Raw genomic sequence first — 14,245 nt, forward strand, 5'->3', positions numbered from 1 at the left:
TTGAGACTACCCTGCCCCTCCCCTTGATGCTCATCTATAAACTCTCATTGGCCCTAGGGATGTAAACGGATATTTGAAATTCTGAATTTGATTCGTATACGTATTCATTTGGGGGTATCTGTATCCATCAAAAGATATTCGAATCCGAATTCAAATTTTCTGGAGAATAATTATCCGATCTGTAAAGATAATCAACTATAATAACAAAAATTATAATTAATTAATTATTATGATAATTCTTGAAGTTTAGACAGGTTCTAGAAAACAAGAAAAAGAGCTAAGATAGATTAATTGAGAGCAAATTGTATCCATTGGGGAGAAAAAGGTCCCGATGGATCAAGATCCTCTGTCTTGCGACATAGCGTGTAGCCCAGATCTAAAGGTTGGGAACATCTTGGGCTGCGTGTATGAGGGCTGTACCATGCACGCACTAAGATGAGTCTGATTCATTTTGAATTACAGGTAAAGGAAGAAAGTGAGTAGTGGAAAATCTAAATTCGATTAACATTCATATCTAACTAAGAGATATTTGAATCCGATGACATCCCATCTGTATTCCATTTGGATTCGATCCATTTAAATTCCTAATTGGCCCATGCCGATGGAGGGGCAGGCAGCAAACCCAATACCCATTCGGAGTCATTTCCGATCAGAAAGGTATGGGTGATATCATCACTCATCAGTATCACTTTCTCTGAACGACTCCCGGCTGACATCAAAAACAGTTGTAGAGCAGTGAGGTTCGTTCTCAGATCTCTCTCTTCCTTAACCCTCGAATCTTTCGAGCTTCGATTATTTGCAGAAAATTGTTGATTCTATTATTGTTCTTCTGTTAGAATGAGATTCTACGGCTTCAATAACTATAACAGGACTACCCTTTTCTTGGTAGTTACTGTGAGTTCAATTGATTGTGAATTTACTAGGTCTCCTGCTTCCCGAGATCTGCTTAAATGATGGGAAATTGGTTCCTCGTTTTCTGTCATTACATTGCATTTGTTCAGTGTAATAATTTGATGGGTTCCTGAATCTTGCAGTTTAGTTCTTGCGTTTGAGCTTCAATATTTGGTTTTGGGAAAGAAAAAAAAGATTCCCCCAATTCTCTATTTCTTCTATAGTCTTTTTTTATTTATGAAGATTCATAGACAATTGGAGAGGAATTTGGTCCTATTTAATTGAGAAACGATGTGATTAACGTACGGGTTTGGAACTTAATCTTGGTGAGCGTACAAGGTGGGCGATTATTAGATGTATGCATTTGGGTACCAGTTATTGTGCAGGTTGTGGAAGATCTGTAATAGAGAAAAGTTGCAGGAAAAGTTGTGTTTTGCGACACTCACTGTCAGGGTGCGGCCATAAGTAAATTTGTATTGGCTTAGATCATTAGCAGTTGGAATGGAAGGACATGGTGGTGGTCATTACTTGTGGACATGGTAGAGGTCATTACTTGTGCTTGTGGGTTTCTTGGATTTATTTTAGATGAGGTTTGCTGAGAGGTTGGTTGCTGGGTAATTGTTTTTTTTAGGTAGTTTTTCTCAAAGGTAATTTTATTTTAAGATAAATGGTGCAGTAGCAGATGGTGTTTTCCACTTTCCATGATTTTCTGCTAGTCTTGGTTTCCTTGGTTGAGTTGATTCTACTAAACGGAGAGGGTGGGTGAATGGTTGATACAGCTCCCCCATTGTATTGGCACTTCTCCACTTACAAGTTTGTCAGTTTCCTGAAAGTCAGAAGCTAATCATGCGTGATAACATCAATATGAATTGGACTTTTGGGGACAGAGTTGATTGAAATCCCAATCTCAAACCTCCTTTTGTATCAGCTTAACTGGCTGTGTTTGAAAGACCAGCTTGAAGAACTGATAGATGGAAGAGTGTTGAGGATTGATGTCTTGTATTCAAAAGAAATGAATCAGCCGCTTATGGACACTTGTGGATATGGGGTTGTGGGCCTCCTCCGAACGTAGGTATCTTGCCCAACCACAGATATCTTTGCATTGTGGTTATTTGGTGTTTCTTTTATTTCTTGCTGAGTGCTTAGGTTTTTAGGTTTTCTTTTTTCTTTTCTTTTTTGTGTTGGACATATTCTTGGCCCAGGGATATATAATTGTTGTAGTTTCCTTGCCAACCAGATATAGAGAGACAACTGAAGATTAAGGCTTCTACATCTCCCCCAGATAAAATTATTTGTTTCCTTCCAAACCCCAAATGTAATTAAGTCGAACATTGATGGCAACTAATTGCATAATCCAAGACCTGCAGGTATTGGGAGGGGTGTTTCAAGATCATAACTGTAATTTTGGGTTGATGTTTTCTGGTCCAATTGGTATGTGACTATAACATGGCAAAAGTTGAAGGGATGAAAAGTCTCATCAGGAAAGTTGGAAGCCTTGGTTCTACTGGTACATTGTTTTTGGTGGAGTTGATGTCTGGAATGGTCTAGCTGATGAATGGGCCAAGGGTGGGGTGTCTAGGCAGCAATTGTATTTGGGGACTCGTACTATTTTATGATTTTTCCATGTCAGTATCTATGGTCCTTCATACCTCTTATTGTTATTGATCTTGTACTAATAGTGCTTGTTTGGCTAAGGCTCTTGGGCTTCTACCTCTCTACTTCTAGAAGCCAACTTTTGGTTATTATTGGGATTACAAATGTGAAAATAAGATTATTTTCAGATTACAGTGTTTCTAATGGTAAAGATTCAAAAAGAATTATCTTTTTGGGCACTAACCCGATTGTAATGTCTCTTGAAAATCTATGAGTCCAGTGGTTGTCTGGTTGTGGAACATTTCGGCTTAACTGCTAGAATACCCTGAAAGCATGCCCGGATGATATTTGTCCAGTTTGAACCATTGGGGTCATTCCAGGTTATGCAGAACTGGTTCAAACCCAGTAAAATTTAAATGCATGGTAGTTGCTAAGAAATTAGTTAAAAGCTACCCTAAGGTCTTTCTCTACATGGGCAATCATATGCACATGCACAAAGTCAAGATTTTAAGCACTGCAACCTCCTTATTTTGGGGTGAGCAAGCCATCAGGCAAAGAATTCCCTTTTGTTTGGAGGGCATGCTTGACTGCTTATGTCTAAAATTAATTCTACAACCAATATGGGATCTTAGAATACTAGTAAAAGATATGTTTCTTTCCTCTCCCCCTTGTGTGACGGCATGTCATGTACGGTTTCTTTTCTTTTTCCGGTTCATCAAGACTTGTATATGCATTACTGTTCTGTTCTGGTTCTGCTTGCAGGACAAGCAGAGCTCACTACCTCAAGTTTCACACTGTTATATTCTTTTTGGATAGCTGGTTTACTTTGTTCTATTCCTTGTTCCATTGTCCTCCACAACCCCCTCACCCCCAAAAGAAAAAAACAATACTGTTTTTGCTGATAATATGTTTCATTTCTTTCTGTTTGCATTTTGATTGCAGTAAAGCTAGTTTTTAAGTTTGGGGGTGCTCCAAGATCTACAATGAGTCTAGCTTGTCTTGTTTGTGAAAGTGTTGAAAGTCCTTCCCAATCTTTTAGGATTTACTCTGTTTCAAGTTCAGATAATGAGGGCCGTTGTTCTATAATCATCAACTGTTTGAACAAGAAAGCATATCTTGGACCAGAGACACCAAGTAGCGAGATCACATCAGCCAAGGTAACCCCATACCCAATTTTGGCCAACACTCAGGGAGTCGCAGGAACCCCCAGGCTAGTACGGCGCCATGCTATCAGGAGGGACCTTATGAGTGACTGGAACTTTGAAGAATTAGCAGTGGAGGTTTAATTTTGCATTATGAAATAGCGTATTAGGACTCACTACTATTTCAGCATTTGTGCATATATATCTCATTTGTGTACCCTGATCAGAACTTGTGCGATGCATGGGCAGAGTATTATTTCCTGGGTAAGAACTGTACAGGTATTGATGACTGGAGTAGCTTGTGTTATACCTCTCTTTCTCTCTAAAATTTGCAAAAATATGTTTCCAGACCAATTTCTCAGTTGATTTTTATGTTCCATGCCATTAGTCCATTTATCCAAACAGATTCTATCGTTGGGTGATATGGAAAGTGCTTCTTGTTGTGTGGGCTTTTTGTTCGACTTGTTTAAAGGAGGTTTAAAGAAGATTTTCTGATCTAATCAAGTGGTGATCAAACCATTTAGGGGTAGTTAGTTATGTAATAGTAATACTGAAACATAAATCCCTTGAACCAGCCAAAAGCAGAGAAACAATCAAATAAACCAAAATATGGGATGAAACAGGGAGAAAAGGCATTCTAAATATGAAGGAAAGTTGCTGGAGAAAAGGTTTCATTGTTGACCATGCAATCATTGGATGTTGGGTTGCCATTCTCTTGCTTTATAACGGGAGAGCCACAAGTAGACTTGTTTATGAACCTACAAAGCAAGCCAAAGAGAATTACTTTCAAGATAATCTATTATTGTAGTAAATCAATTCAGGATGCAGCCAACAGAGTTCACTTTACTATATAGAAAAACCTACATAGAGTTTTGTGGGTATTAAGTATTAACCCACCCTCCCCCCTTCTCCTCTTGGATGCAGCCACAACCGATAGAAACCATATCTAGAAGCAACCACTACAATTACAGGTAATGCTGCATAGATCTTTTTCTGTTGTTAGCATGTTTCAGCCTTACTGGAGTGTTGGGGTGCTATAAATCCAAGTAATTCTGTAAAAGCCTCCTTTGCTTAATTAGCATAATTTATTCAAATTAGTTACAATATTATTGTGGAGGCTTGAACGTACCTTTCCCGACGTTTCTCAAGGAACCGCTTAAGAGAATGCTGTCTTGCAATTTGAATGCCTGCTTGCATATGCAACAAATTTTATTTTATTTTTTCGTAAAAGCATATGCAACAATTAGTACATGTTCATGATGATCTTTTCTGTTGCTAAAGAAAAAGTATAATATATAAGATCTGGATTTAATATTCATTAAGAATCTAAGCTAACTTCATCACAAGTGATTTCCTCTTGATCTAATATGGATTAGAACCATATTTGCCATTTGGTGCTTTGAATCAGAATTTATAATGGAGAAATTTGGGTGTTTGAAATCTGACCAGCAGACCCAGATCCTAGCCTTGGTGCTTTTTTCACAGTTGGGTTTGGATTAATTTTAGGCTTTTGTTTGGAACTAGTTACATTTTGTGCTTTGAACCAGAATCTAACCAACAGTCTTCTTTGCTCTAAAATAAATAAATGAACAACTAAAAGCAGTCTTCCATGCAATATGGCCATAAGTATCCACTTTCAAATGTGTAATTCATCTGCTAAAATTTGAAACTCAAATCACTAAAACTTTTTTCACTTGAGTGATAAACCCTAGCATCTGTAACACATACTCTAATTCTGTTTAGGGTTTATACATCAAAGTTGGGACTTCAAAATTACATTCATTATTTGTGTGCTTCTAAACCCCCCAGGGTATTCTTCTCTGTTTTCAAAAGTAGGTGCTGTTATTATTTCAGGACCATAGCCCACATTAATTTTTCAGCTTGATTCCTAATGATTTTTTCAGTCATATCCTCTTTCCCCACATATATCCATGCCATGCACAACACTTCTATTTTAGATTAACTAGTCAAATAGCAGTATTTCCAAACTTATAATGGTCAGCTTAGTTTTGTACAACTGGTTAGACTCTCCTTTTTGCAAGTAGGTTGGAACTCAACCCAGGCTAGGTTATGCAATTGATGAATTTTTTCAGTCTACTTCAAACTTCAACTCTAATATCTCACGGGCTAGCCCCAAATTGCTCCTCAATTTAATTTTCAGGTGAATCTGAATGAACCAGTCTTGATTTAAAGCACAAGAAAGTAATAAAATGCCTTTTTCCCTACCAAAAAAAAATTAAAAAAATCAAAGTGTATCTGCAGGTTGCAACATTACTTATTGTGTATTTATTTTAGGGAGTTCTCTTTCTTGTCCGGCGAGTATCCCTAGACTATTAGCAAATATCTCTAGAGCTGAAATTTTATGGATACCTACTCTCAAGGTACCCTGTTCACATGTTCCAAGACACGGGTTGGCAAAGTGAGAAAATAAAGCTTTAAAAATCCAGTGAAATTGTAACTTTTCTATGATAAAAATGATCATCGTCTAATTAACCATATGGTTGAAATTGCCACATTGCCTTTCCATGCAGCAGAACTCGGCGTCAAATTGGAGATATATATACTCTAGTCTTTTCAAACAGAAACTTTAGCCTTCTTGTTATTTATTTTTATATAAATTTGGGGAGTAGCCTTTATGTGTTTTTTTCCCTTTCTTAGGGGGTTGGGGGTGGGGGGAGTGAAGTTGTTAGATTTATGTAGTTCAGTCATGCATTCTATGTGTTATGTAAGATAAAATTGAACAAGAAACATCACCTCCTTGAAGCTTGCAAATGGATAATAAACTGGAATCAGGATCAGATGGTGTTGTTACTTGCAGAGCAGGTGTCTCCATGGTAACTGAATTCGACAAAGAGCTTTCTCCGGCGAGAAGCATAATTTCTTGGGCCTGCCATGTAACCCTATCAGCTTCCTAGCTAAGTAGTATCAGAAATGATAGTTTTAAGCAACATAGATGAAATGAGACCCAAACCAACAACAGTTACACAAAGAACTCTACTCTAATAGTGAAAATGGAAGATGAAACTTCAATACCTTATCAGCAGGAACATTGTCATACACATAAACCATTCCTGCATAGAAAATGGTGAGTTGTGCCTTTGAGGAACTATAATTAGAGGATGCAGGTGCCATTCCACTTGGACTGCATAGATAAAAACCGATATAGATATATAATTAGATTTTTGTATGAGATTACAAACATCAATAAATAGTCAAAACAAGTAAAGAGATCTATAAGAAATGTTAACCTATCTGCTGGGAATGACCCTTGCTCCAATAATGGTTGGTAATGGGAAGTAACACTGACTTCAGGTGGTAATAAAGAGCAAAGTGGAATCCTGTTGATAGTTTCAGATCCTTGTGCATTTGTTCTTGCCATATTATGTTGATCTTCGTCGATGAGATATTCTCTAAACAAGCAAGTGCTCTGAGGCATGTTCCTATAATAGATATCAACCAACATATGTGGGATGTTCACACATGAATTGCACAGGGTTCAGCTAACAGTATTAGAAAAGAGATTGGCTTGAAAGATTTTCTTATTGATACTCCTAATTAATGTGTCGAATAATTTGCTTCCTGATTTTCCCTCTTAGTTTAAGACACTTTTCATTTCAATGACAAGTAAAATGTCTTTTTTTTTTTTTGTTTTTTTTTCCCTGCTAACGACGGGTATCCAACTATTCGCACAACTTTCACGGAAAGCAATGAAGAACACTAAACACTCTGTGTGAGTGGCCCGAAGGAGGTAAGAGGAGTCGAACTCACAACCACACGCTTCCTAAGGAAGAAAGTCCCTTGCCAACTCGGCTACCCCTTGGGTTAAATATGTCTATGTCACAACTCTTAAAAATGACATGATAATAAGTCATTTTCAAAATATTCAAAAAATAAAATAAAATTGAAAGCCCTCGTTTAACTTTGACTTAAAAAACTTTTAAAATAAAACAAGGTGCAATAAAAAAAAAAGTATACTATAGAGGTGTCATGCAACAATCTCTACAATAAACAATTGAATCTTCTTGGAGGGTTCCGGTGGGGAAGCATAGGCTAGCACCTCCATGTGTCTCTATCTCTCTTTTCCCCGTGTCTCTATCTCTCTTTTCCCCGAGATGACATATCTGTCCGAAAAAGAGAATTAGACATACGAGAGTGCTGGCAAAGTATACGCTACCCATAGAAAACACTCACTTTTTATATTTGACTTTCATCTTTTAATTTCACTTTCCCTTTTTTAATTTTAATGTTTTGAATGGAATTAGACTGAGAGGGGAATCATTAGAAAAATGGAATAAAGGTTTCTATGAGGGATTCTATCTTCTGCGCAGACATATGGTGGCAAAATGATCGACCACATGAACTAAAAATGACATCTCTTAGGATGTTTTCTCATTGCCCTCATACACGCGCAGGAATTGCACTTCCCCAAATAAATAATAGAACATGGATAGCAGTACATAGAATATTACTCTCTTAAATAGAAGAGTTATAAAGAGACTAAACTTGTTTCTTGTTGAACTGTATTACTCTACCATGCATGGGCTAATCTCATGAACTAAGGAACTAATAGATTCCCTGAGACAAATTTAAGATGGATCGACATTCAAAAACTAGTTGTGTGTGTGTGTGTGTGAGAGAGAGAGAGAGAGAGAGAGAGATACTTGGAAGAAGAAAACAATGCAATCGTCAACCATGGCCAGGACTAAGGGGGAGAGACTGAATCTCTCACACACAGAAACGGGGTTTAGAGAGAGAGAGAGAGAGAGGACTTACTTGGAAGCAAGAAGCAAGCGAATCACCACCCCTGGCCAGGGCTAAGAAGGAGAGGAGGGAAGCACCCAAAGACACAGAGACGGGTTTAGAGAGAGAGAGAGAATGGACAAGTGGTGAAGAGGAAGAACTGTATAGGCACGTGCACATGATGGCTTTTCCACTTGGACCTTCATGCAAACCTCGTGTCTGCTGGAGGAGGAGAAAAACCAAACCATTAAGTGGGGTGTGGTGGGCCCATCTCTCCATGAAGAGATGTGTCTATTCATTTACTTCATGCACGAGGTACCTGTGGACTGTGGTTGTCCAGTATTCTCTTTCATCAAACTCGATACCTCACATGATGTGTCACAAGACTCACAACTCTTCAAGGCTGATGATGATGTGAAAGTATAAAACTCTACTAAGTTGGTCTGTGCGTGATCAAAGTCATGGGAGGAGAAAGAGAGAGACAAGACCTAAAGTGAGGAATTTGTTACATACACATGAAATGCATGGCTTGTGTGGCATATGTGCATGAGAAGTGGCCTGGTGGATAAGTTAAGTATTTATTATTTACGAGAGGATTCTTTAAAAGGTGGCATGACTTCTGCGTCAACGTAAGGATTAATATGAATGTACATAGGAGTATCAACAACAATAAAATTTTTAACTTTATGCGAGATAGGGTGATCATTTCACACTTCCATGTGTCTTGACACAACAATCGTGTTGTTTTTTATAATTTTTTTTTCTCATTATTATTTTGAATTTTGTTTTGTTACGAATATAAAGAATTATATTGTATATGAGATGTGATGTAAAAATTATTATAGAAGTTCTTCACCGAGTGAAAGAGATTTTCTCAAATAAAAATATCCTCCATTTGACCTTGGAAGTAGTAAATTCTTCTTTTCTTCCTCTGTCATACCAAGTTTTCACATTTTAAAACTTTGATGAAAAATTTGTGTATAGCAAGAATGGGTGCAACTCTGCCATGTGACAAATGATGTAAAAATTCTAACTATCATGTATATATATATATATATATATATATATATTGAATGGAAAAAAATTTCTTCACCCACTGGAAGGTTCACCACATCATCCTAGGTTTCATAAACCCCTATAAAGTTTTAGTATTTCTCCTGAAATATCCTCATGATACCCTCTCGCAGCCATCTAAAACCATATGGTTATTGAATTCCCATTCACCGTGGGTTTAGGAAAACTTGGTCCTAAGTGAAATGATCTTAATAAATCACATCAAATTTTAAAACTTAAATTCAATTATTTACCATCCCATCTGTTTTCTTGTATGTCTATGCACTCCTCTTAGTCTCGTGCACCCTCTTGATAGGCTTGAATTTCGGAACTACTTCTGGCATCATCATAAGGATCAGAACACATTCGTGGGCCAACAACTTTTCTGAATACGTAAAACTATTGGAAAAAAAAATAGAAAAGGAACACCGAATGTGATCAAAGAAACTGGCGGACTGATCACCAAATATATACTAATAGATGCAAATCCTTACGAACCTTGAGTTCTACCTGTCTATAAAATTTCAGCACATGATTTATCTCACAACATAGCTAAGCACCCACCCACCTAGAGGGCATCTCATGAGCTAGACTTGAGAGATGGATTGAGTAGATTTTAGACACAACTGGTGGACTAAACAGGGAGCTGAGTATTGGTAAATTCCATTCTGTTGGAGATTAACCCAGACGTTGATAATTTATTCTTTTCTTTTTTTTTTCAAGAACCTTATTTCTTTTCTGTTCTGTTCTTGATAACTTGTTCTTTGTTTCTTTTTTCTAGCCAAACAAATATGGCCTTAAGAGTCATGCAGCATCCATCCCATAACACCAACTTCCTCAAAGAACCCGAGCAAATAGGCAGTGCAGATGATGCTCCTGCCTTCCCAATTGAAGATAAACATATCAGTACAACTTAAATCATCAACCCCACTCTACTTCTTGAGGAAATTGAAGAAGAAACTCATGTGACCTTAGTCTTAGGTATTGGTATCGGAGTGTGCCAATACTGATATCCAACCGAGATATCATTTTGATATCAGCATCTTTGAGGGAAAAAAACATCTGATACGATTGATAGCCGTGTTGATTTCAAATGGCCAATACCCAATCTGATACCATGAACTAAAACTATGCATGTTACCTCTCCACCATGCCATATAATACTATGTTTGGCTTACATAAATGGAATCTCTTGACAAAGTAAGAAAAAGAACTAGACATTAAGTGAATCAAAATATATAGGAAAATTGGCATACCACACCTGATATCTCCACCTCCTCACTCCTGTATAGAATCTTCTGATCTCCTTCAATGCCCTTTGCTTACTCATGGGCTATAACACAATCACTTCATAATCATCTGGAAGGAAGATTTATGGTTGTTGTGATGAATGGTACCTCAAAGAGGATTGAGAGTGAGAAATATTCCATGGGTATAGAGAGAGAGAGAGAGAGAACCAAGGATGGGGCCAGCAGGTAGAGTAGGTAACACAAACTCTTTATTAATCATATTGTGTCATGTCATGTCAAATTTTTTTTACCATGAATTACTCTTGACAAAACCCTATTATTAGTTCATGTCCAGTGGGTAGATTGGGAGATTGACAAAGCTACTTAATGTTGCAGAGCAGCCTTAATGATGGACAGAGAAAATTGTTTCTTGTCTCGACTCAAACTTACTATTTCCTCCTTCACACATCCATCAAATATTCAATAATTATAGAACCAATAAGAAAACAATTACAGAGAAGTAGAAAAAAAAATGCCAAGATGAGGCTTAATGAAGATGGTGAATTTAAGCAAGGACATCCGGGAACCATCCCTCATACCTAATCACCTTTAGGTGCCGTTTTGGAGTCAGAAGGTTCGATACATTTCCAAATTAATCCCAGACTGCTACCCATCACGTTCATTATCACGGCTGACATGGCAGCGGGCAAGGCAACCATTGGAGAGGTGAAATGAGAGGTGGCAAGGACAACACCCAATGATGAATTTTGCATGCCAACCTGTGCAAGAGTGTGAAACAAGAAAAATCACTAAATGAACATCACCTATATATAGTTCATTGTTCACACTTGGGAACAACCCCGAAGAATGCCAATGGTTTCTAGAAAACTAAGAACTATAAATAATATCTTATGCTTTTTCACTGTGTTTCAAGAACTCAAATGGAAATTGCCATGATCTATATTAAAAGAGACATTATAAGCCAGGCCAGCTTAATGTTAGCTGAACACACCTCAATTGAAATTGCCCGTCGTTGTGATTCTCTAAACCCACAGGTAGCTGCTGAAATATACCTGGAGCATGAGATAATAGTTAAATTTTTCAATAAAATTATTATTAAAACTTTCTATTATGAACCTAGCAATTAACCAATAGCCTAAAATTTAAAACATAATAGGAAAGACAGGTTGCAAATTCTCTTCAGATTATATTCAAATCATATCAAACCATTAGTACTTCTCATTGCCATGCGTGCACTTTTAAGTTGACAATATATTCTTTCTTGAGCATACACCAGATTTATCAAATGTAATGCAGAAGTTATGCACAACGGAGCCACAGACTGAGAATATAGACAATAAAATTCCCAGAACAGGGAAATCAGAAGTTTCAAATACACCAGATCCAGGAGAAAAGGAATGAAGAAACTACAGTTTCCATTCTCTTTGTTAAGCATAAACCTGGTTTATCAAGATGCAATCCAAAAGTTAAGCGCATCAAAGCCAAAGAGTGGGGAGATGATGATAAAGTTCCCACATCATGGAAGCCCGAACTCATAAGTGTCAATTATACAGGATCCACAAGATGAGGAAAAAAGACACCACAGTTCTCATTTTCTGTTTGAGAGGTGGCCTTCAATGGTAATTTGGAGAAGCCATCTATTGTACTGTTGATGAAAGCTACAGGGGATTAGAAATAGCATTCCTCAACCATAATATCAACTGATACTGTTTGGTTATGTGCAACAAATTGACCACTCTGGTAAGAAAGAGCACTCTAGGCAGGTTGAAGCTCCCAAACGAGTATGGGAAGCCCAACAAAGACAGAAAAAGATACATGTTAATGAAGAGAAGTTTAAAAACACATGCTCAGATTCAAGCTATGACCCAATTTGATTATCCAAATAACTACCTTCACTAGGCTAAGTTACGATGGTACTCTTCCTAAATTATCAACAGGGTTCTTTTCATTCAACATTTTGTTCATCTTCTTCTGTATGCTCTTCCAATGATTTACACTTTTCGATAGGGTAGTGATTTGAGCAGAGCTCAAAATTAATAAAATGCAATTGTACAAGGTGAGTGTGCCTGAATCACTCCCCTTCTCCTATTGCCAATGTATGTGAAACTTCCAGCAGCTACAAGTTGCACAATTGAGCACCAACAGTGCACAGAATAACAACTGTCCAACGCAGTTGGTGAGCTATGATGTGCAAAAATCCCATGCTCACCAGGTGGTCTCAAGTTCGAGTCTCCTGGCTGTTACCTACTTCCCTCCCAACCTATCCAAAAAAAAAAACAGTGCACAGAATCTTTGAACAAGGTTGGCAATGCCATGAAGGTATCTATTTTGTGTCTCAAAGTTTGTCTGCCTCCGGCTTTTGGCTTGCTGGAGTGATCCTACACAAAATACTTTTTCAACAGATGGAGAAAGGATTATAGATGAGGGCCAAAGTCAAGAAAAGGGGGAAAACTAGGGTTACAGGCTGATAGTGCTCATCCTTCTCCTTCTGAAATACTAAGTGAATAGGTCTGGTGGGAGCCTTCCTCAACCAAGAAACTCTAATGAGAGCTAGCATGCTATAACAAGCAAGCAAGGAATGAGCTTCATAGCAGACAACGGGGACTGTAGTGTCAACATTCATGCACATCTGACATAAATTATGTTTTTCCATTCTAGATAAAGTCTTAGCTCTTCTAACTAAATTCATAGTCATCATTTATGCAAAATCAAGAGTTCTAGTATTACTTTTGATGAATTCTCTCCCACGCCATGAGCGTCATCCACCAAACAGAAACAGTTATGCAATCATCCATATGTAAATCAGAAAGCAAGTATTAACAGTTAAATTCATGGAAAGAAAAAGGTAGGTCATACCCCACAAAGAAACCTCCAAAATGCAATAGCAGCACAGACAATATTACAACCCCCAACTCTCCAGATAATAATTCTTTGAGGTGAAGCAGTGGTGACAGATCAGAGGACCAAGATGCATTCAGTACTGCTGATTTGAGGTGAACAACATTTTCTGAAAATACACTGAGAATGACCACTCCCCACAAAAAAAAAGAAAAATTAATCCTAATATAATATGAATCATGACTGGAAAATAAAAATGTTATCAACTCAGACCTGCAAGCAAGTAACGATGAAGCTAAAACAGCAAGGAGGGGTGCAAAAGGTGTAAAAATGTTTACAAAAGCTGGAAATGAGCTCTGCATATAAGAACCCAGCAGAATCGGAGCAACAACAACCTGGGGAAGTAGGGGCAATTAAAAAAAAGAACTGGAAAATAAAATGAACGAATTGATAAATTCCCAAAAGAAAATTTCAATTCACCTGCAGGGTGCTGAGGGATAGCTTGATGGCATCAACAGGAACATAAGTCCCTGCTAGAATCTTGGTCAAGAGAGGAGTGAGAACTACTGCTCCAAGAGTGGAACATACCGTCATTACAATGGACAGTGGCACATCCCCTTGAGCAATTAAAGTTACCTGTGGCACTACTTCATAGAATAAGATAAGCAATATATATATATATATGTGTGTGTGTGTGTGTGTATATATATATATATATATATATATAGAAGAGCTTAC

The 14,245-nt window shown here is 37.5% G+C and overlaps 2 protein-coding genes across 7 annotated transcripts in view; one reads left to right on the plus strand and one right to left on the minus strand.

Moving 5' to 3' along the window:
* The first annotated feature begins 532 nt into the window (after positions 1-532).
* Positions 533-3,980, plus strand: LOC122083949. Of its 2 annotated transcripts, none has more exons than XM_042651901.1 (2): positions 533-740; positions 3,427-3,980. In XM_042651901.1, exon 2 carries the CDS (start codon positions 3,468-3,470, stop codon positions 3,768-3,770), a length of 303 nt encoding a protein of 100 aa, XP_042507835.1. In that variant the 5' UTR covers positions 533-740; positions 3,427-3,467; the 3' UTR covers positions 3,771-3,980. The 2 variants fall into 2 exon arrangements, with proteins under 2 accessions (XP_042507835.1, XP_042507836.1); XM_042651902.1 differs by lacking the exon at positions 533-740 and adding an exon at positions 747-1,963.
* A 133-nt stretch (positions 3,981-4,113) lies between these two features.
* LOC122083948 (probable sodium/metabolite cotransporter BASS2, chloroplastic) overlaps positions 4,114-14,245 on the minus strand; it is a 14,623-nt gene continuing 4,491 nt past the window's right edge. Inside the window, exons 3-13 of one of the 5 annotated variants that reach the window (XM_042651899.1) lie at positions 13,988-14,143; positions 13,781-13,902; positions 13,526-13,687; positions 11,661-11,721; positions 8,400-11,427; positions 6,875-7,066; positions 6,660-6,768; positions 6,381-6,513; positions 4,756-4,813; positions 4,491-4,572; positions 4,114-4,384 (exon numbers count right to left, since the gene is read on the minus strand). In XM_042651899.1, the coding sequence (XP_042507833.1) occupies positions 11,248-11,427; positions 11,661-11,721; positions 13,526-13,687; positions 13,781-13,902; positions 13,988-14,143 (681 nt within the window). In that variant the 3' untranslated portion in view covers positions 4,114-4,384; positions 4,491-4,572; positions 4,756-4,813; ... (2 more) ...; positions 6,875-7,066; positions 8,400-11,247. Of the gene's footprint in view, positions 4,385-4,490; positions 4,679-4,755; positions 4,814-6,380; positions 6,514-6,659; positions 6,769-6,874; positions 7,067-8,399; positions 11,428-11,660; positions 11,722-13,525; positions 13,688-13,780; positions 13,903-13,987; positions 14,144-14,245 lie in introns of all 5 variants that reach the window. The other 4 variants (XM_042651898.1, XM_042651896.1, XM_042651895.1 and 1 more) reach the window with 4 other exon arrangements.

This window comes from Macadamia integrifolia, chromosome 7 (genome assembly GCF_013358625.1).
Source record: "Macadamia integrifolia cultivar HAES 741 chromosome 7, SCU_Mint_v3, whole genome shotgun sequence".
NCBI lineage: Eukaryota > Viridiplantae > Streptophyta > Magnoliopsida > Proteales > Proteaceae > Macadamia > Macadamia integrifolia.